Source organism: Pipra filicauda, unplaced genomic scaffold, assembly GCF_003945595.2.
Source record: "Pipra filicauda isolate LSUMZ 115617 unplaced genomic scaffold, ASM394559v2 scaffold40_size4127951_pilon, whole genome shotgun sequence".
Lineage (NCBI taxonomy): Eukaryota > Metazoa > Chordata > Aves > Passeriformes > Pipridae > Pipra > Pipra filicauda.
Genome location: NW_024104543.1, coordinates 859,401 through 880,952, shown reverse-complemented (window position 1 = coordinate 880,952; position 21,552 = coordinate 859,401). Strand labels below are relative to the sequence as shown.

The window sequence follows — 21,552 nt, the reverse complement described above, 5'->3', positions numbered from 1 at the left end:
ATGATACATCTGTCAATGAACATGGCAGCAAACATTACCCTGTGTACTTCATTGCTGTTTTTGCTATAATTCATTTAATGACGATCATATATATTTTAATAATCTCAGTGAACTAAATTTAACTTATTCATATTATGTGAAGGAACTGCCACAAATATGAGAAAAAATAGAGATGGCAGAGGAAAGTTTCCAGTCAGCAAATTTTGAAATTAATTTCTTGTGCCTTATTTATAATTAATACAAGTAATTTTAGAACAAAACATAAGACAAACTTATTATTAGTTGTTCACTTCGGCTCGCTAGGGTTGTTTTTAAACATTTTACATTTTTTTTGGTTAATTAAAAATAGATGGGCTAAGGAAGAAGATAACTGAACCACTCACATCATTAGCAGTTTACTGAAAAAAAAAGAACCTGAACGAGTAAAGTCTCCCTCAGCTGGAAACCTAGGCCTTTATTTAAATATTACATTTAGTCAATGATAATAAAAGTGGAAAAGTAATTGGACAAAATAACTCAATGAATGGCATAGCTGGAAAGCAATGTTGTTTTTTTAAAAAACATCTTGCAGGTAAAGTACAGTTACAATGAGACACCCTGAAGCTGGTCTGTAGATTGGATATCAACATGTAAGAAACCCAGAACAGAAATCTCTCCATCTGAGAGTCAAGAATCTAGGGAGGAAATCATCATAAGCAGAAGAACAAACAACATGTTATGAATAAGGAAAAAACCCTCAGCATAAATTGTATCAAAGAAGAAATGAATAGAGACAAGAAAACTTTGTCATCCAGACAGTCGGAAAAATTGGGGAAAGTTCTGAACAATGACAATCTCATGGGGGAAGGAGGGACAGGGGAGAAGGGAAGTGAGTTTAAGAGACACTAGCTTTCAGAAGCATCATTAGCTCTTACAAGTTAGTTATTGGCTCTTGAACAATAACTGCTGATGCAAAAAGTGGACAGGGAAGTAATTTGTGGCTTTAGTTTTCAAAAAAGCTGAGCCGCATCCACCTTTGCCATATTGCTGTGAAGTCTAGCACCTGAGAAAATCAGATAACTGAGTTCAATGTGAAAAACAAGCCTTCACTGCAACATGCAATATCACTCATTTCCTAAAAGAGCCTTCTTTAAATAGAAGGGAATTAATGCTACAGGTAATAGTGTGTGTTGATTTTTAGTCAACCTATTTTGCTCCCTTTTGTCCCTTATTCTGATGCTGAACTGTGCATTACCAATATTCTCAGTCTCACCTGCTATTTGCCTTATTTGTTTTTTTCTCACTTCTGAAACTCTTCTTCCTCTCCTACCAAGAATACATCCTGTTAATTTCCACAAAGCTACTGTGCTGTCTGCATTCAAGCCTCTCATATCAGAATCTATTTCAATATTACACCTACATAAAAATAGTTTACAATAAATAGTTCTTCTATCAGACAGGTGTCATTGTGCCCCAGGAGAAGCCAGTTAAAGCATGAAGATAACTTAACATGAAAATGTAGCAATTCTCATTTGAATTAATATAATCCAAGTTATATTTCTATGCGACTGAAATAAAGTCTTTGTAGCAATTCTCATTTGAATTAATATAATCCAAGTTATACTTCTATGCGACTGAAATAAAGTCTTTGCAGTTAGACCTATTATACCTATGTAATCCAGACAGCCCCATGAATTTTATCTACATAAACTCTGATCTAAAGTACAGTTAAAAGGAGAATCTGTAGAAAGAAACCTGAAAATGTTTAGTGTAAGTCATGTACACTTATTCTGGATGCACATTTGGCTTATTCATTCTTTGCCCTGCCTGCCTCCTTCCCTCCTTCTCTGGATCCCAGCCACTGGAAGCAGTGAAATTGCATCCAGAGAATGCTGTTACAATAATTACTCCTTGCCCCTTCTTTAAAGCAGCAGAGTAATGTGTGTATGCTGCTCCTACCACATTCAAATCAAGGGAGTTAAGTAACTTCCTGTCAACCAGTTTGCCATTTCAAAGGTGTGCAATACAGCAAAAAATCCACCATCCTAGAACAAATAATATAAGAGTGAAAAAAAGGTGAAACTTTTGCAAGGGCTACTCTGTCCTGAACTCAAGTACTTTGTTATGGGCTTGACCTAAATTGTGCAGCAAATGAAGAGAGGATTCTGGACATTCTCCAGCAGCTTCAGCTAAATTAAATATGAACATGAATAAGGCCCAGGGGCCCTGCATTCTCTAGGATGCCACAAGCATGGGACTCACAGAGAATCCACCCTTGCTGCAGAACTGTGTTACAGATTTTAATTAATTGAGTTTCCTCTGTTAAGCTTTTCCTATGAAAGCCTCTCACAGTAAAAACACTCCTTAAAAATGTTATGCTGCAGTAATGAAAATAAATCTAGCTGATGAATTTTCAAAAACTTTCTTTGAAAGAACATAATATCAAAAACTACAATCACTCATTCCAGATACATGGTTCATGAACTCAAAACCATCACATCCAAGTACTGCATGTTCTCATCTTTCCTAACTGCCATATGCTGTTCAGCCATTTAATTTTATATGCACTCTCATGGCTCCAGGCTTCATGGGCAGATGGCTGTTTGCCACCTAATCAAATTCATACATCAAAGACATCCCAAGTAAGGTTCTTTGTAGAACTGTATCCTCCTTTAATTTGTCTCATTTTCTTGAGCATTTGAACATCAGTACAAATTTGTACTATCAAAAGGTTCATAATTTTCTGATATAAGACACTCATTCTTCAATTAAGCAAACATAGTACAATCAGTTCTATCCCACTCTAAAAATACAGTTCAGTGCCTTAGAACTTCACAGCATACCCACAGAGTCCTTAATATCCCTTTTGGTTCTATTTTAGATCTCTCCTTCTTCCATAGCCACATCTGTTCTTTGAGCAGAGCATATCTACATGCTCTGCCTCCATATACACAGTTAAAATAATGCATCTTTACTCTTGCAACCAAGCGACATGTTTTGCTGTACTGCACTGAGCTTGCTGCAGCATCTAAATTTGGATGCCTTCTAATTCTCTTTGACTGCACATTGATAAAACTGAATTTTCATGGATTAGCTCATCTTGATGTAGGCTTGTGGCTGTTGCATTTGATGAACTTAAAACCTCAGAGTTGCTTTTGATTCTCTGGAGCATCCTGTTCATCAGACAGAAAAATTCTCATATTAGTAACTGTGGTATTTCTTCAAGCCACTGTGACCTACATTGCCTCAGTGGGTTGGTTAAATGTTTCACACTCTTTTATGACATTCTGCTGCCACAAGTTCTGTAACTCTCTGCTTGCTGTATTACTTATCACATCCATTAAATACATGCATAAACACACAACTTGTCTGTCTGAATGCACAGCAGGGTCATGGTTAGCCTGACAGTGATGGAGGGTTGCTTCTCAAACCTGTACAGTTCTTCGATTGAAAAAAATATTGCTTTCTTTTACATGGAGAGTCTCAACTTATTCCTTCTAGGATATGTTTTACAGATACCAGGATAGATATGAAAAACAAGGTCATGTATGTTAAAAGTGACTAAACCCTCCATTTTACACCTTTTTCTCTAAAGAAGGAACAGTGTAGTAATTTTTAATGTTACCTTCAACAGCTACAGAAAAAAACCCCTCAGCCTCTTAAGACCCGTAAGATAAACAAAGCTGCTGAGTAAAGGACATCTAAAAATGGGTTTGTAATTTATACTAAAAAGAAGCAATATCCAATATTGCTATTTTAAGATAGCACATTTGGAAGAATATTATTTGAAATATTTTTATAGAAGAGCAATGATGGAATAGTGACAGAATATATAATCGTATTGACACTGCAGATGCAAAATAGAACAGAAACGCTTATAGTAGCACTTCATAAATGCCATTTTAAAATATCACATTTTACATCTAGCTTTTCTAAGCAATTTAATATTTCTTGCCTCAGAAGACTACAGCTAGACAGCCTGCACAGCTCACCTTCCCATGCTACAGTAAGTCATCTCTGCAGATTAAAGGGCTATCCCAGAGAACACAGTGACCCAGAAGCCAAAGTGTTTACAATTTGTTCCAGACATCATATATTTAGCTACACACAGTTCTTTGTATTTACAGTCCCTTCTATTGCTCTGTTGAGAGTAGTAACCTGAATATGCCGAGAACATAGTGGGAGCCTGTTAAACATGGACTAAAATTACTCCTGTGTCTCATAGCTGCAATGGTTTTAACAAGTGCTGCACAGGCACAGTCTGTGTAATACCACTTATATTCAGTTAAGCTAATTGTCCTTATCTCACTTCCATAGCCCCTTCTTCCACAAGGACAGACAAAAGGCATCTCCTAGTGGCTTTTGAGACACTACTCTGTTAGCCATTTCAACTGACAAGAGGTCCTATGACCCATAACACATTTTGACAATTTTCAAGCTGTTTGGAAACTACGAAAGATAAAATCTAATAAGTGGATGTTTGCAGAAAGATCCAAGTTTTTGACATTATTAAAAAAAAAAATCTGCTACTTATCAGAGCCATATTATCTATACTCTAAAACTAGCAGTCAGCTTGCTAACCTAAGTTCTCAAAGTACTAAAAATAACCCCAAACAAACACACCTCCTGCACACGGCCCCCTCAGAAGACAATCATGTGGTTTTTCTAACAGCAACAATAAAGGGTTCTACAAGGTGATTTTTATTCTTCTCTCTTTTGATAACAAGACTAGAGTCTCACCTTGTCTGGCCCAGAGCCATACAACCACCAAAGCTGTTTTCTCTTTCTGGAGTTGGTGCTTTATGATACCACACTGACAAAAGCATCACTCTGTTGCTGAAGCTTTGCAAAATAATTGCACCCTATTGGCCTGACCTAAATCAGGAGCCTAGTTAACACTCCCCCTTGCTCCTCAGCGCTGATGGGACTCTGATGGCAACCTGAAGCCGTGCTGCTTAGAGTAGGTGATGGTGGACATGAATAGGAGCAAACCTCTCCAGGTTCAAAGATCAGAAAGAGACTTCATTGACAAGTTCTGGCCTTTTTTTTCAGGATGAGGCAGCTGCATTAGGGGCTGCTGCCAGAAACAATTTTGGATTTAAGTAAGCAGAACAGGTACTCACAGTATCTAACTACTCTAACTGTCTAACTAACTAATGCTAGTGCTCTGAATTCCTCACCGAGAAATGCTTTGTTATCTTGCCAACAAAGAATAAAAATTTAAAATTATTCAGAAGATCAAGTGCAAAAATCTGACTCCTCCCAAGCCCCTCTAGATCATGATTTAGGCATTAGGTGTATTCCTCTTTACCCTGACTCTAAGGCAAAAACTATAAGCACTGCTAAACAACAGAAGTTCAGAGTTAAGAAAACTGTTACAGCAAGATGACTTAAGGGAAAGAATTCCAGATGCCAATTATGCACAGAAGCAGGCTCATTTTTACTTTTCTCTTCCAATGTCACCTACCTCAACTGTTTATACTTGGTACAAAAGAGCATGGAGGAACAACACTGGGTCAGTTGTAAAAGTCTGGACTGAGCTACTGCTTCATGCTGACAAGAGCAAATCCTACTGGGAAAGCAGTGAGGCAGAAGCAGCAGACTAGAAAAATATATCAACATGCTTCAGCTACTGCAGCTCTTGAAAAAGTACTTTATTAGGTCAGAACAAGGGTCAGTTTTGGGTTTTATGCTTTCTGACAAGACACCAGTAGCAAATATGAAACAGTAAAGTGTGTAAGAACAATACATTCCAAGACTGTTGATATCTCTGTATATTTTAACTGTTAGAGGAAGCCAGCAACTGAGGATATTTCTGAGTGGAGACTTTATTAAACTAACATTTGAAAATCTGTTTCACATATAAGCCAAATCCTTTTGACTGCATGACCCTGAAGTCTCCTAGCAGTGAGTTCCACTACCACATTACATAGTGTAATGAAATACAAGTTTGAAACTTGCTGCCTAATCACTTCATTGAAATCTTAACTCTTACAAGCTATCAAATATTCCCAAACCAAAGTCATGGACAATGTCAAACTGGTCCTCTGTCACATTTTAGTTTTCTATCTTCTTCAAAAAACAGCATTGAATATGGTACTTGAAAAGAAGACAAACCCCAATTTTAAGTAGTGGTCTAATATTTTTGTTTGTTTTGCTTTCTTTTTTTTTTGACTGTCACTGCATCCTAACCTAGCATTTGCAGAGAAGCATGCTGGTAGCAAGACTTTCTTCCTTAGCAGAGTTTAGAACTCCTCAGGCTTTATTATTACATACACGATGTACACTGATTTGCATTTACTATCACTAAGTTACGCCTGGCACTTTAGCACTCTGCTATTCAGTATCAAGAGATCTTCCCAAAATTCAGTAAAGGAAGCTTCAGACTTAATATATAGTACTTTCAGCAAAAAGTCAGTCTTAAAAACATTCCTTTGATTACTGAGTCCAAGACCTTCCTATGTTTAGAACTCAATATTCCTCCTTATTCCGATGGCTTGAGTAGCTTGCAGAGAAAAAACTTTTATTACCTTATTCTTGTTTCTGAATTCTTGTGTTTATGGAGCAACACAAGCACAAGAATGACCTTCGGAACGAGACTATACACTAGCTTTGATGGGGGGAGTGTGTGTATTTCTTTGCTTTGCATCTTATGTATTTGAATGTAAATTGGTATTAAAAATAGATAATGGAATATTTGGAAGAAAATTAAGTCCTGATGGTTAAACAGTAAGAACTGTAAGAACAGTAAGAAATCAAGTGTCTGTGGTTCTGGGAATGATCACTGATACAGGAGAACATGACTAGAACCCTAGAGATGTAAGGATGGAGACCCTATTTAAAAGGTCTTGACAGCTTTATTTGCAAAATAGGTGCCGACACACTTTGCTTAGAGACCATGATGGTTCCAAGTATACATGAAAGCTAATTTTTAAGCATGTAGGAAACTTTGTGCCTTTTAGATTTTGCCAACAGGTTCAGATGGCTGTGAACATAGAACTGTGACCCAGGTTAGATACAAGTATATTCAAAACGCCATGGATAATCATAATTACCATGTTAGGCACTCAAACTGCAGTCAAGAAAAACAGTGCTGATGTGACAGTAATTTCTCATCTACTGTATGAGAAGTTAAAAGACTAGTACAATGCTTAAAGTTGAAATTCAACCCTATGAAGAGGAACTAGTGTAAGATTCACATTCCACTAAAGTACTGCTAAAGCCTCCTGCTTCCAAGCAGGCAATAAACAGACCAATACATAAAGAATCAGTGGTGCTAACAGTCGTCCTAAGAGGAATCCTCTTGGGAAAAAAGCTGTGGGAAATTCTCTTAGGAAAGATTTCATTCCCAGGGTTTGGGTCTAGATACTAACTGTAAGTAGTATTCTCATAGATACTCTTCTGGATTTAAGTGTAGGAACACACCATTTCCTTAAGAAGCTGCCTTGAAAGGTGAAGTTTTGAGAACAGGTATAAAAAGACAGGAGGGTGAGAGGACAGAATAAAAATACAACATGATTTTCAGTGTCTCCAACACCAAAACAAACCTATATTACAGATCACTTTGTAGCAATTTACAAAAGGTACACTACATATATTATATATACATATAGAATAGTATTATTTCAATCGCTAAGTTCTTCCTCATCACTGAAATAAGCACTTTTCTTAATCCGTGGACGTTTTGAATCATCTGAAATCGAAGATTCCCCTGCAGTCTGCGTCCATCGCTGTTGTTCTTCCTCAATTTTGGCTTGCTACAACGAAAGAAGGAAAAGTATTAGCTAGGACTAAGAACAACTAAGATGCATTACAAATAATAATGCTAATTATTCATATGCATTGAATCATTAAATAAGTTAGAGAATTGCAAGGGTTTATCTCCATTTCCAGTAAACTGTGCGATAAATGCACTAGGAAACATTCCTGAAAGTATTTCTCACACACAAGCAGTCTTCTACACCATTGTAGGCCACATGGACTATCCTGTATTTTCAAAAAGTGGAATTTTGCCCATGGCAAAAAAACTATAGAGCAGCTAAGATCTGAAGCAAAGAATGCCTCACGTTTTAAACTGACGTTATTGAATCAGCTTTGTTCCACTAACAAGTCTTCTAACAGTTGTCTTTTGCAATCATTCATTCACATAATGAATGCCTTTGGGGATTATTATTGAAGGTTATTCAGCTAAAGATTTAAATAGAAGCTTCCTATTTTTACCAGATAAAATTTTTGGATGGTGAGAGATATGGCAATGTTTCTTGGCTTCATAGGTTTTATTTTCAATTGTAGAGTTTTTGGGGAAAAGGGGAATAATTGTGCATATTTGAATTATTTTTTTGGACTATATAATGTAAAAATTCTGCACTCATTACAGTCAGATTCAGAACAAAGTTGTGCTAATAACTCTTGAGGGTTTTTTTGGGGACAGGCACACAGCGGACAGGGAGCAAAGAAATTTGAATAACAGGTCAGGTTTGCTCTGTGTAGTGAAGCAGAAGTGTGTAAACAAGTAATAAAGACAGTAATACAGATGTCAGACAATCTATCTACATAACAAAATATGCACTCAGTATGTTTCGAGAGCTGAGTCTACTAGAGACTGCGATGGACTGTACTAGGCAAAGGAAGTACCCCAGAAATACATGTTGTTCAAGGATAGTCCAGTGAGGGCAGAGGATGTGTCCAGTCATTCGTACATAACTGTGTTTCCCCATCTGCTCAGTTAACAAAGTAAAGAGGGATTTGTGAACAAAAATCTAGCAGGGCACTGCAGCAGAGATGACAAAAAACTAAGCAGCAAAGGAGCTTGAAGGAAATAAAAAGCTGCAACACATAATACAAAATAAATACACATAAACCAGCAATAATGAAAGTGCAAAAACCTCAAACAAAATCCCACTGAACATGACTGCAATGTGAAGATGTAACTACAGTTACCAACTGCTGCTGCCGAACAAGAGCCCCCAAGTGCTATAGAGCGGACAGACCCATGCACGTATATCAGAGCTTTTGAAGAGCATCTGAAGAAGGAAGTAGACTTGCATTTAAAAAATAATAATAAATATGCAATGCTTCAATTTTGTACCTGAAAAGCTATGGCTTGGCTGAGGCTATCCAGAGCAGGGTCTTCTCCTTCCTCTTCACTTTCTCCTTCCTCCTGACTTCATTGTGCAGAGAGAAAAAGAATAAAAGTTCTTTAATTTAAGTGTTTAGTATGAAAAAACTTCCTAAAAGAAGTAGGAACATGTAAGTAAATATACATACATTTCTTCTGGTTCAACTATTTTCTTTTTCTTCTTCTTTTCTTTTTTCTTCGGTGGCTCCCGCTCTCCTAGCATATTCTTAGGACAAGCATAACTTAAGTGTCCTGCTTCCTTGGAGAAAAAGAAATATTGCTTAACACAAACCATTACAAACAACTATATGTTAAAACATATCATGAGGGAAGTTAATGTAAGACAGTTCATGGAGAAAAAAATGGAAGCAATTAGTAAGATAAATGGAATGCTGAATTAGCACACAGAAGACAAACTCCCCTCTATAAACTTGCCATGGAAATTAGGAGATTGGTGGTGATATGCACGTTTAACTGCATACTAAGAACAAGCCATGAACACAAAAGATTTCTTTGGCTGCTGCAGTAGCTGAATATACTACATACAGTTTATATTCAAGATAGAAATCTCAGAATTAACAAGTGAAGACACAGAAGTGAGACAACATTTTTGCTGTTATGAATATAAATCAAGTTTGTATTGGACATTAAATACCATCTGAATCTCAATGTCCTACATCATTACATTCAGGAAAAGTCAGAAACTGCCTAAAACTTAAAACTCACTGCTAGATAAAACAGTTGTTTCCACTGCTTATTTTACTGCCAACTATGTTGTGAACTTCTAAAGATATAGCAAAAGCAGGCATTTTGAAGCAAAGATTAGGAGATTTTCATTCACAAACAGCATTATACTGACACTCAGATTTGTCTGCTCATCAGCATGTTAAGCATCCGTAACACGCACGTATTTTTCCCCCACCTCCAGAATCTCGAATAAAAGACAGAAGGGGTACTATCATTCCTGAAAATGATACAACGTGCTATGCAAGTTGGTAATATCAACCAAAAAAAATTTAACAGCAAAGGCAGGATTAGCAATGGCCAAACTGAAGACACCAGCTAAGATTCTGTGCTCGTTTTCGCTGGGATAGTTGATGTTCTTCACAGTAGCTGGTATGGGACTAGCTATAGTTTGGGATTTGTCCTGGAAACAGTGTTGATTACACGGGAATGTTTTAGCTATTGCTGAGCAGAGTTTACAGAGAGTCAAGGCCCCTTCTGCCACTCATCCCCCTCACCACTGGGTGGGCTGGGGGTGCACAGAACCAGGATGACTGACCTAAAATGACCCAAGGCATACTTCTAGACCAGATGATGTCATGCTCAGCCATAACACTAGTGGGAAGCTTGGCAGGGGTGCTGTTGCTCAAGGATTGCCTAGGCATTGATTGGTTGGTGGTGATCAATTGTTTTCATTTGCATCACTTGCCTTTCTTGGGTTTTATTTCTCTTTGTTATTTTCATTTTCATTACCATTTACTATTATTACTACTATTTTATATTATTTCAATTATTAAGCTGTACTTATCCCACAACTTTTGTCCATTTCTCTAGATTTTTGGTTTTACTCACCCCACATTCGTAACACTTAGACTTATCAAAGTAGTTACGCCTGCGAATGAATTCTGCTGCTCTTCCATTATCAATGGCAATACTTGCTTTTATTACTCTTCCAAACAACTGAAGAAAATTGGAAAGAAAAGGTAAATGTTTTGGGACTGCAAACCCAACCCTCCTGCCATAATGACTTTCCACAATTTACCTGTTTGTTATTAAGTGCCCGAGAACAGTTTTGTGCAGATTCTTTATCCAAAAACAAAATAAAGGCAACTCCTTTGCTCTTCCTGGTGTCTTTGTCTTTCATAATAGTAACTCTGGAAACATATAACTGCATTATTGATACACTAAAATGACTTCAGAGACATTTTTTCCTTAAAGATCTCAGTGGGATCTTAGCTTTGTTATATAGCAAAAAGGTTAAAGTATATCTAACAATAAAAATGCTCAATAAAGAGAAATTCAAAGGAACAGCTAACCTGGCCATGTGCTTACAGGTAGAGTGGAGATGATTTTAAAAAAGAATGTGGGGTATTTCTGGGGACAGTGTCACTCTCAATTCCCTTGGATGACCCGAACAGAGAACATACTCTTTAGATCTGCAGGCAACCTAACTGGAGGGAACTACGCATACTGGACGTGAAAGAAAAATTCAGGAGTAATCTAATCACTGCTATTATTGCTGAAAAACACAGTGCATTGAACTGCATCCAAACTGAGAAATCTATGTTTGTGTAGAACTAATCAGCTAAACAGGTTCACAGTAGGAAATGCTAAGTATGTGCAGTATTGTTCTACAAATATCTCCAGCTGAAATCCAAGGATTATGGATACATGTGTTATTTCACATGACATATGAAGTTAAATCTTCAGTCTAACATTGATATCAACAGCTTCAATAGCACATTGAGAAATTCAAGAAGGATCTAGACGCAGTAAAAAAAAAAAAAAAAAGAAAAAATTACAAGATAGGGCGGGGGGTGGGAACCTACACAACTTCAACTCTTATTGATTTCAAATGCATCCTTACATCTAATTTTAGGTAAAATACTAAGCAGTCACAATAACAAGTCCCTCTAGAATCACAAGTAGAGAACTGTACATTGCAATTGTGGGAACTGTGATATCTGAGTGACATAAGTAAAAGGTCTCACTTCTACACTTATCCATTGTGCCCCACACATGTTCAAGGGAAGGAGAACAATACTTACTAGAAGAATACTACTTCAACTATTTCAGAGAAAAGACTGATGGTATGTAATGACATTCTACTTGCTCTTAGGAAATGGTTAGCAAAACCTGTCCCTAGTACAAATATTCTTGTACTATGTATGTAACTGCAAGAACTTCTAGTTGTTAAATTAAATTTATACTTTATTAAAATGAACAGAACTTCAATACAGTTCCACATTCATGCTTTAATTATAAAAAGCTCAAGACTTTCAGGTGAAGGAAAGACATTAAATATTTAAAATGAGAGGTACAAAAATAGAAGGCCATATCAGGTCACTTACTTGACAACTTTCCCATACTTTGAAAATATCTGAAATATAAAACAAAATAAAAAGATTTAGCAACAGACAATTGCATTTCATTAGTAATAAATTTATCACAACAAACTGATATATATCAGTATTGATTTTACACTCAAAATCGTTGTCAGCAAATTAAATCTAAATAATGCAGCTCTTAAAACTTACCCTGTACAGATCATTGTTTGTCAAAGCAAAGGGTAAATTGGACACATACACTGTGCTTTTGCTTGGTGCCAACCCACCACTCATTTTTCTGGTAACAGCAGAAAGAGAGAAGAGTTAAACTGTATTCAACAGAGAAATCAATTAAAAAAAACAGTTGCAAGACTTTCAGTTGTATTTCAAACCCAGCCCAGACAGCCATGATGAAGTTGCAGAAAAGCATAGCTCTTATTTCCCTTTATCTCCCTTACATCATTTTACATGGAAATTAGTGTTTGCCTTCATGGGCTACAGAAGACATACATTCCTTCCTCCTCTCCTGGATCCAAACATATTTTTCTTGTATGTGAGCCATATGTGTGTGAAATTATTGACCTTTGTTCAAGTACCTGCATGATCTGATTCTTTATACAAGTATCAGTTCAGCTGCATTCAACAAAACACAATCAGTTAAGTGAAAAAAAGCTTCCCTAAAGCAGAGCCCTAATTATTGGAGAGAGAGAGAGAGAGATTTTAAAGTCAATGTAGTAAGATGCTAGAGCAGCATGCATTTCCTCTTGTAGCTATTGCTCAGGTTTCTGCACTCCTCTAGAACTCCAAGTGTATTCCAGAGCTGACCATAAGACAGCATTCTCCCCTAGAAGCACTTCTCTTCCTCCTCCCAATTAAGCAGATCTATCCCGGCAAGAAACAGGGCAATTTCAAAGCCATTTTCACTTCCAATCTTTTCTATGGTCTTGAAACTAAGTACGTCCGGAAACAATGAATCAACTAAAAAATACTGTTATAACCACGTACATATCTTCTAACACTAGGTGAAGAGTAACTGAACTAACTAGAGAAAGAACAGCCAATGTTTTTCTTCCCATTTGGACATTTCCCAAAATTTTAAGCGATGTAAAGTCTGTGTAAAACATTCTCTTTGATCCATTCTGTAGCCATGGCTCAGACCAAGAGCTAAGTGAGTAAAATTTAAGATCAAAACACAGCCCTTTTGAAAGAGCACACCAAATAGTACAGCAAATCCACTACCTACACAGTCCAATTGCTTCCTCCTTGTCCAGTTTCCTACAGCCTTATTACTGCTTCTTGGCACTTCTAGCCAATTTCTAACTGAGGATTAAGCCATTTCTTCAGCAAGACCAGCTCATTTTTATAATGCAGACAAAAGCTGATCAAGGGATAAAAAAACCTGAAGTATTAAAAGCAACATCTGCCATAGCACATAGTTTCTTATGGGACTTTTTGGGTAGTTAGTTTGAAGAGATTGCTTGGCCAAGTGCCAACAAAGTAACTAATATCATATTATAATCTGGCTGATGTTTTCAGACATTTCATGATTCAGCCATCTGAAGACGTGATATTCCCAACAGGCACTGATTATCCAAGTGTTTTGCTTCTTTTTCCTGACATGCTTATTGTATCACAATTCATTTGAGTGGCAGTTTCCAAGTGATTGAATTTTGAGGTTCTCCGTGTTCAGAGACAGGTTTTTTGGCATGAGCAAAAACAGAAGCATAAAGGTTAAGCAAATGAAAACAGAATAAATTTTCAATAAAGGCCATACATTGCATCTGGTGTTATGCAGGCTGGATTCATTATCCCAAATTCCTTTCTGCTTGGCATTACTATCCTTGACAAGCCTAACCAAACTGACTTGGCAACATTCCACACGAATAGATGGTCTGAAGTGGAGTTATCCAGATGTACAGTGGATAGAAGGACTTGGTAAGATTGACCTTAATGCTGCGCTATAGTACATCGCCAGTGCTAATATATTGCAACAGTGGAGGAGAAAACAGCAGAGGTGAACCTCAAGTGTCTGAAGACAGCAATTTCAGTCTGCCTAAACGACAAGAGAAGCTGGAGCACCCTGTAACAGGAAATCAAGCAGCCCTCATTGTAACGGGCAGGCGCTGAGGAGAACGGCATCGCTGGAGAGCAGTCAGCTTGCACATTCCACAGCACCACAGTGCAAACCTCCAAAGAGGAGGTGATACATCATGCAGAGATTACTACGGGCCTAATACCTCAGTTGTTAGGAAATTATTAATAAAGGCCGCCTACAGAACCACCATTTTCAGCTGCACACTACTTTTTCCAGAAGCAAGCTGGAAGAGTTGCACCTTGGAGTGCTGGCTGCCAGACAGCTGAGGTTGAACTTTGTTTCTAGTCCTCTGAACAAATTTAAGTGTAACAGTTTTGCTGCTCCAACTGCCCAAATATTTTTAGCAATTTCTATTGTTTAGGACTGTTGTGCAAGGATTTCTTATTTTTAATGTCTGACTCACTGGACAGGCACAACTTTAATACAAGACAGAGTACTGTAACTGTAGGGCTATCATCATTTACTATCTGATGATTTTTAGTGGGAGGAGTAAAAAAATGCCAGTTCCAGCTTTAAAGCAGATCTCTAGATGAGACATGTCATCTGGAGGCTCACCATTACAAGGCTGAGAGGTCTTCTATTTCAGGAAGTTTCTGACTTCATAGAACTGTCCAATAAAAATTTAACACTTTCATCACATTCTTTCTCCTTGATCACTAGTCACTCTGCTCAGCTGGCAAAAAAAAAAAGTAAATATTCCCTTTCCTCAAGAAAAAAAAAAAACAAACAAAGCAACCAAAAAACAACATCTGAGCTTTCTACTTGCTGCAGGAGACTCACCTTAGAGTCATGTACAGCCTGACTTCTGTATCCTGCTAGAGCTCTCCAACAAATCAAAACATTTCTGTTTTATCCTGGAAGCTTTTACGGGGTTTTCCTGATCTTCAAGGTATTACCTGATTACTTAACTTTAAAGCATCAGCTGAAAGCGAGTACATTATCCCCATGGGACTGAGCAAAATTCCCATTAATGTAACAGCCTCTGTGTAATATTAATGTCACCTTCATAATTTTTACATATTAACTTTGAGGATAGAGTTGTCTCTCATTACAATGACTTCTTGAATTCAATCTTTTTTGACTTTTCTAACAACTTGAACTAAAAGAAGCCATTCTTTGACAAGAACCATCTGTCAGTAATGATTAAGTCTCCTGAAAAATAGATCAGGTACATGAATATGTTTTGTTTGAATCCAATATGCTTAATGCAGCATCTGTCACTAGCGCTGGGGACATCACAAGAAAAGACAATGATTAATTTCAGTAATTGTCTTTTCTGCTCTGTCCCAGAACACATAAGAACACCAGCAAAACTGTTCAGATGCCTCTGAAGCACCAAGTGGAGTCTAAATTCACTCATACTTCCATGACTTAACATCAGTGTTTCCACTTAAGCACAAATTTGTGTGTTTAAGTGCAGAGCAGCAAGGTCAGATTTATAATTTAATCAATTAAAGTAGCATAAATGATTTGTGAACAAGTTTCTCAAGGCTTGCTCACTCAGGCCAACTAATTTGAGCTCTTCTATCTTGATCCTTAAAACACAGTATTTTATTCCTGATTTAATAGCATCAACAGAGTTTAGACCCAAATCAACCAACCATTAGTTTCAGAGGAGCTTGGCTCAGGCTTATAATCAAATGTCTGTGGTAAAGGAGGAAACCACACTCATGTTCTCCTTGGTTCCTGTCAAGGGTATTAACCACTTGTTACAATTCTATCCTACAGAGGGGGCATGGAATAAGCTGTCAAAGCATAATCTGTTTTATTTCACAGTCACCTAAATAGTACAAAGCAAATATTAAACAGGATCAGAGTTTGGTAAACAACGTTAATGCTATCAGCAAAGAAAGAAAGTCTGCCCAAGCCAAAGAGGAACGTAAAAAGGATCCGTTTGAATTGAACCACTCTTACGCACTAATCTAGCTACAAAAACGTAGGGACATTAAGTAAGCGAGCATCAGACCACCAGCAAGGACTACCTTAAGCGCTTTCTTAACAGTCTTTTTAAAGCGATTTCCAGCATAGCCAAGATGGGAGAAGAGCTGTTTGGTTCAATCGCATCTGGTCTCGCCCAGAACCTCACCCAGGAGGGGCAGATCTGGGTAATTTAGTAGGTGACGGCCCTTCCTCCTCAAACCCCAGCCGAGAGACTTGACTCCATTTCAGAGCTCGGTACGTGCAAACCCCCATTAAGGCAACAGAGTCACAGACTGCTCACAGACTGCTCACAGACTGCTCACAGACTGCTCACAGACTGCTCACAGACTGCTCACAGACTGCTCACAGACTCCACACGCTGTACTAAAGCTTTTGGCTGTAGCATCACCCCGCGGTTCCCTTACCACAGCACGGTCCCGACCAGCTGCTTATTTCATCCCTTCCTACGCCGCAAAAGCCCGAAGAGAGGGAGCTGTAAACAAGCGCTCCCACACGCGTGGTGCCCCCGTCCCGGAGGGCTCAGCCCGCGAGGGAGCCCATCCTGCGACGCGGCACCGGAGGACGCGCAGGTCCCTACGGGATCGGTCCGGACTCTCGACTCGCCGCCTTCTCGCTGCTCCCCGCTCCCACCGCCCCGATCCCGTCGCGCTTCCGCTGACGCACCGCGCCCGGCGCGGCTGCGGCCAATGGGCGGCGGCCCCGGGAGGGCGGAGTTCCGCTGACGCGCCGATAGCGCCGGAAGCGGCGGCGGAGGTGTGGTGCTGTCCGGGTGGTGCGGGGCCGTCCGGGAGGTGCGAAGCTGTCTCGGGGTTTCGGGGCCGTCCTGGACGTGCGGGGCCATCCCAGGGCCGCCGCGCCGCGGGAGCTGGACGCGGGTGAGCGGCGGGGCGCGGAGCGGGCCCGGCTGTCCGGCCGGGCGCCGCGGGGCGGGCAGGGTACTGCGCGCTGCCGCAGCCGATGGCGCGGCCCCGCCGGTGCGCGCTCTGTCCTTGCGGGGCGCCCCGGGACCGCCTACCCCTTTTCAAGGGTAGATTGTAAATTCTTTGTCTGGGGTATCCGGGACTTCAGGGGAACCAAAACTGTCAGAAATACACAAAAAGACGTGGAAACTCACGCAATCAGTGCAAGCAGTGAGGACGGTTTGTTGCAGTGATTTGCCCTGGGTGAAATACGCAGGATTGGTTGGTACTTTCAGGAGTAATTGATGAGAGCATTGCAGTTTTGACCTGTTATGACAGCAGTATGGAGAGCTGACATATTTTATTGTCCAAGTGTGCCGCAAGACAAAGCCGCGGAGGAGGCGGAGGTCCATGCGCTTGTTTGCATTGACGGTGCCGGCGCAGCAGCCCCTCGCAGCCTGGTGGAATATTCTTTTCGTGGCATTGGCACTGGTGAAGGACAGGTTGGTATCTGCAGGTGGTCAGGCAAAGAGAAGCGCTAATACATCAGTCATTGTATTAATATAACCCCCAACGCATTGCCTCCATTTCTCTTGCTCTCAGGGATGTATTGGAATGATGTGGTAAGAAAACGGAATTGATGGGATTGTAAATTCTCATTGGAATGCTGCTGCTCTGAATAATTTTATTCAGCTTATGCATGTCTGGCTATTTTTTCTTTTGAGATGCAAGTTAATTTGACTTTGGAAGAAAGCTGCTTTCCTCAGGTTATTTGGTATCTAGGTGAATATGCCTAGACTTGTTGCAGTCATACTTCTTTTTGCTTTTGAAAATCCTACAGCCTAATATTTATTATTAGGGAGAGATGGACTGTCTTTAAATCTCTGTTTTTTCTTAATGCCCCCCTCACATTATTTTATTTCCTGATGTGTTGGATTTTTCCCTCTACTCTCACACTTCTGCTTTTTCATCCTACGGGTAGGACTGTGTCTATTCAGTGTTTTCTGCCTGTCCCAGATATGAGGGGAGGTTGAGAAAGTTGGGGGTTTTTTTCCCTCTCAAACTCAGTTTTATCCATCTTATCAATTGTCTAGGTAAGAGATGCTAGGATATCTTTGAAGCATTATCAAATATGGAGTCTAATTGTTGGAAGAAAAAGCAGTGTTTTCTCTCTGTCTTTATGTCCTCACTGCAGGAATCATTGCAAAGTTAATAGTGATATTTCTAATAAGTTACATCTGTCCCAGATCTTACTTTCACAAAAGCATCTGAGCTTTTTTTGGAGAGCTTTCCAAAGCAGAGGAGACACAGAACCGGCCCACATTTGTCAATCTGCTGTTTGTCAAAGTAATATTATGAACCTAGATATATCCCTTAGCATGGGAGACACTGCAGCTGCCTGTCTCTGCATTTACAGCACAGCATTGGTTTTATGCTTTGTTCACATATGGCAAGATATAGTCATCTGGATTAGAGAGCTGTATGTTTTGGAAACAAAAATGTAGATTCTACAGAAGGATGATGGCACACACTAGAAAATTGCGAATCCTGGAGAAGTAGGTATTTCTAGCCTTGATGACGACTGATGTCTCAAGTAAGTGTAAACAGACAAGAATTGTGTACAAAGTATTTCAGAATACTGGAGTGCTTTTGCAAATGCACGAAGGATTTTTAGCACATTATTTAGAAAGCAAAAAGGAATAAAAAACCAATGATTTATAAAGAAAATCATTGTGCAAAAAAAATCTGAAGTGACCTATGTAATCTGCTTGATGAAGAAACCCTTGTATTACATCAGTTATATGTATATACATACAGACAGAGAGTGCTGTGATAATTGGTGCAAAGCCGTTCTTGGCTGGCCATAGTAGAGCAGCTTGTGTTGCATTAATAGAATGGCTTCTCCATTCACAGAATGTATTTATTTGAGAAAATAAAGACCTTGCTTTAGGTAGAAGAGTCACCTCTGATCAAAATTAGGAAGAGATTGTTTAAATTAATATAGCTAGTGGTTATGTCTCATTGTGTTAAAGACATATCAACTACTTTTGCTGTACTTGCTAATAGAAAATAGTCATTCAGTATGAGTGGCAATGTTGATAGCTGTGAAACAGAAACAGATTTTTTTTTATTATTTGTTTTACAACAACTTTGTACTCATTGAGAGAACAGATGAATTTGAATTCAGCATAATAAACTTGAGATTTGATCTCCTGAATCTTTGTTAGTGGAATATTCTCATATTGACCTTAAGAGTTTCGATTCTTCATGGTTGTTATTAAAGCTGTGTTAGGCCACATGATTTAAGTAAGGGGTTTTTTTCTTTTTCTATAGAAACAGATGAAATCTACTCAAGATGCTGGGAAATGCATTTTCCTCCTTTTAAACATCTTTTTTTCTTCTAACTTTATCTCATTGGTCTCAGCTAAAATTTGTCTGTTTAGTCTTCTATGTAAAATCAGTCTTCTCCTACTTGTTCACCTTACTAGCATTTTGAGCAATGTACTTGATGGTTGATTCTGTCTGATTAACTCCTTCATTTAATTCCTCTAAATGAGAATGAGATTTTCTTTTCCACCTCCATAGTTGCTTGTTTTCTGGTGTATATTTTTTTATGTCCATCTACTGTCTTTTGTGATAGTGTATCTCTACCTTCTTTCCAGCTTGTGTTTTGCTTTGTCAAAATACTGATGATAATTCTTGCTAGTTTCAGTGAGGTCCAACAGTGATAAAAAAGGGAGTGTTTTTATCAGCCTGGCTCCTTGATAATATAATGGAGCTTGTACATGAGTGGTGGTGGTGGTGCCTGCTGCCACCAGTGATGCATGTTGGGATGTTGGAGGTGGTTTGACTGACAGTAGCACGATGTGTAAGTTTGCACTCATCTTCAGTGGCACTTACCTGAAATGTGTTGCTTTTTGAATGGTGTGTTCAGTTAACAGTTCCATAACTTCTGCAGGCACCAGGGCAGGGACACTACTGTATTTATGAAAATGGAAAAAAAAAAAGCCCACTTGAAAACCTTATTTGAATCCAGCTTCTGGTATTTGCTGTTGGTCTAAAAAACTGAGGCTTACTGTCAAGTACCTAAATCTCTGCACATGTGAGAGATGGGTGAGCTGTGGACAAGCAGGGGTGAGAGTGGGTGCTGTTGAGTGGCTCAAGTGCTCCCCAGCTGTGGGCAGGTCTGGCAGAAGGAATGATCCACCCCGGGGCAAGGGTTGGGCATGAGGGGCCAGCAGTGAAATGTATTGAGGAAGACCACGTGATGCTTCATGTCTTGCTTCATCCAGTTCTCTCCCTCCTGGTACTTAAAAACACAGGGGTATTCAGGTACTAGGCACAAAGAAAAGAGGACTGTGGGGACAGTGTGAGAGCAAATGAAACACCCTCTCTGTAATGTGGGAAGGAGGGCATGAAGTTGGTCAAAGAACTGTTCATGTACATGTAACCCCTGGTGGGAATTTTTTCAGGCTTTAGCAAAAGTCCCTGGAGTAGAGAATAAAGAAAAGTTGAGACAGTTACTATGAAAGTGCCAGGACAGTACTTCTGATGATACACCTGACCGTCCAATACAGCAATACGAAAAGTGGTTTCAGAATTAGTAACTCTTCTGTCCCTTAGAGGGCAGGGCCAGCGGATCCTCTAGCTTTTGCCCTTACTAAAACCAGGATCAGCTGGTTGGCTTTGTCAGCTTTTGATTTGTAATCTGTGGCTACATCAGGCTAGTCCTGTGTCTGGGTTATCGAACAAACTTAAGGTCAAGTCTCTTATAAAATGGAACAATATTTTAAGAAGATACTCTGGTTCGTTTGAACCAGTGGTAGGGTGAAAATCTCTGAACATAAATGCATCTTACAGTTGAGGAAAGAACTGCTTTGTTGGGATTTACAGTGTATTTTTAAAGGAAAAGCCTTTGTTAAATTGTAACCTCTCATCACATGCAACTGAGTTTTATTTTTCTTTACTTAATGATGTTGAAAGACAGTTAAATAAATATTCATTAAGTGAATATGTTAAATATTTTTCTGAGTGCTTTTAAGAAAGCAGTTACAGTATTTCCAAAAGCTTTTGCTAATGAATGGAAGAAAAACTGGGATTTGAGATAGTGAATAAAAGATGACAAAAGGGAAAGGAAATTCTGGAATTTATTAGGAAGGTGTTTTTTCTGTAATAATTTGTCACAGGAAGTTTTTTGATACTGTTTATTTAGCTGAGTAATTCATCTTCTTTCTTAATTGAGTGTGGTAAGTAACTGCTAATTCAGACAGATCACAGGGGACAGGTGGGTAAAACATTTAGATTTTAGCTGTCTGGTTTACTTAAAAGAAAAAAATGTACTTATGATGAATATATATGCATTTTTTGCTAATTTCAGTTTCTTTTTTTGTAGGAAAGTGAATGGATCTTCAGGAGCAGAGTTGCTAAAACTGACGGAAAAGTGAGTATGTGAGTGTTCGTTGTTTTATG

The 21,552-nt window shown here is 38.9% G+C and overlaps 2 protein-coding genes across 7 annotated transcripts in view; one reads left to right on the top strand and one right to left on the bottom strand.

Annotated features, from left to right (window-relative positions):
* Positions 1 to 439: 439 nt before the first annotated feature.
* On the bottom strand, positions 440 to 16,799 carry ZCRB1 (zinc finger CCHC-type and RNA binding motif containing 1). Of its 4 annotated transcripts, none has more exons than XM_039385376.1 (8): positions 16,588 to 16,799; positions 12,358 to 14,915; positions 12,172 to 12,200; positions 10,863 to 10,974; positions 10,673 to 10,780; positions 9,247 to 9,356; positions 9,068 to 9,143; positions 440 to 7,736 (listed from the first exon to the last, which is right to left on the bottom strand). In XM_039385376.1, exons 2-8 carry the CDS (start codon positions 12,439 to 12,441, stop codon positions 7,605 to 7,607), a joined length of 651 nt encoding a protein of 216 aa, XP_039241310.1. In that variant the 5' UTR covers positions 12,442 to 14,915; positions 16,588 to 16,799; the 3' UTR covers positions 440 to 7,604. The 4 variants fall into 4 exon arrangements, with proteins under 4 accessions (XP_039241310.1, XP_027566751.1, XP_039241312.1 ...); XM_027710950.2 differs by having other exon boundaries at positions 12,358 to 12,445; positions 16,588 to 16,798; XM_039385378.1 differs by lacking the exon at positions 12,358 to 14,915 and having other exon boundaries at positions 16,588 to 16,797.
* Positions 16,800 to 16,952: 153 nt separating this feature from the next.
* PPHLN1 (periphilin 1) overlaps positions 16,953 to 21,552 on the top strand; it is a 66,948-nt gene continuing 62,348 nt past the window's right edge. For all 3 annotated transcript variants that reach the window (XM_039385447.1, XM_039385446.1, XM_039385445.1), the window contains exons 1-2: positions 16,953 to 17,058; positions 21,476 to 21,523. In XM_039385447.1, coding sequence (XP_039241381.1) covers position 21,523 — 1 coding nt within the window. In that variant the 5' untranslated portion in view covers positions 16,953 to 17,058; positions 21,476 to 21,522. The remainder of the gene's footprint in view (positions 17,059 to 21,475; positions 21,524 to 21,552) is intronic.

What these genes read in the sequence shown, in the direction of transcription:
- ZCRB1 (XM_039385376.1), bottom strand. Translation starts at nt 12,441, where the DNA reads ATGAGTGGTGGGTTGGCACCAAGCAAAAGCACAGTGTATGTGTCCAAT. An exon ending in CAAACAATGATCTGTACAGG is followed by an intron (nt 12,201 to 12,357) that starts GTAAGTTTTAAG and finishes TTTATATTTCAG; the next exon opens with ATATTTTCAAAGTATGGGAA. An exon ending in AAGTATGGGAAAGTTGTCAA is followed by an intron (nt 10,975 to 12,171) that starts GTAAGTGACCTG and finishes ATATGTTTCCAG; the next exon opens with AGTTACTATTATGAAAGACA.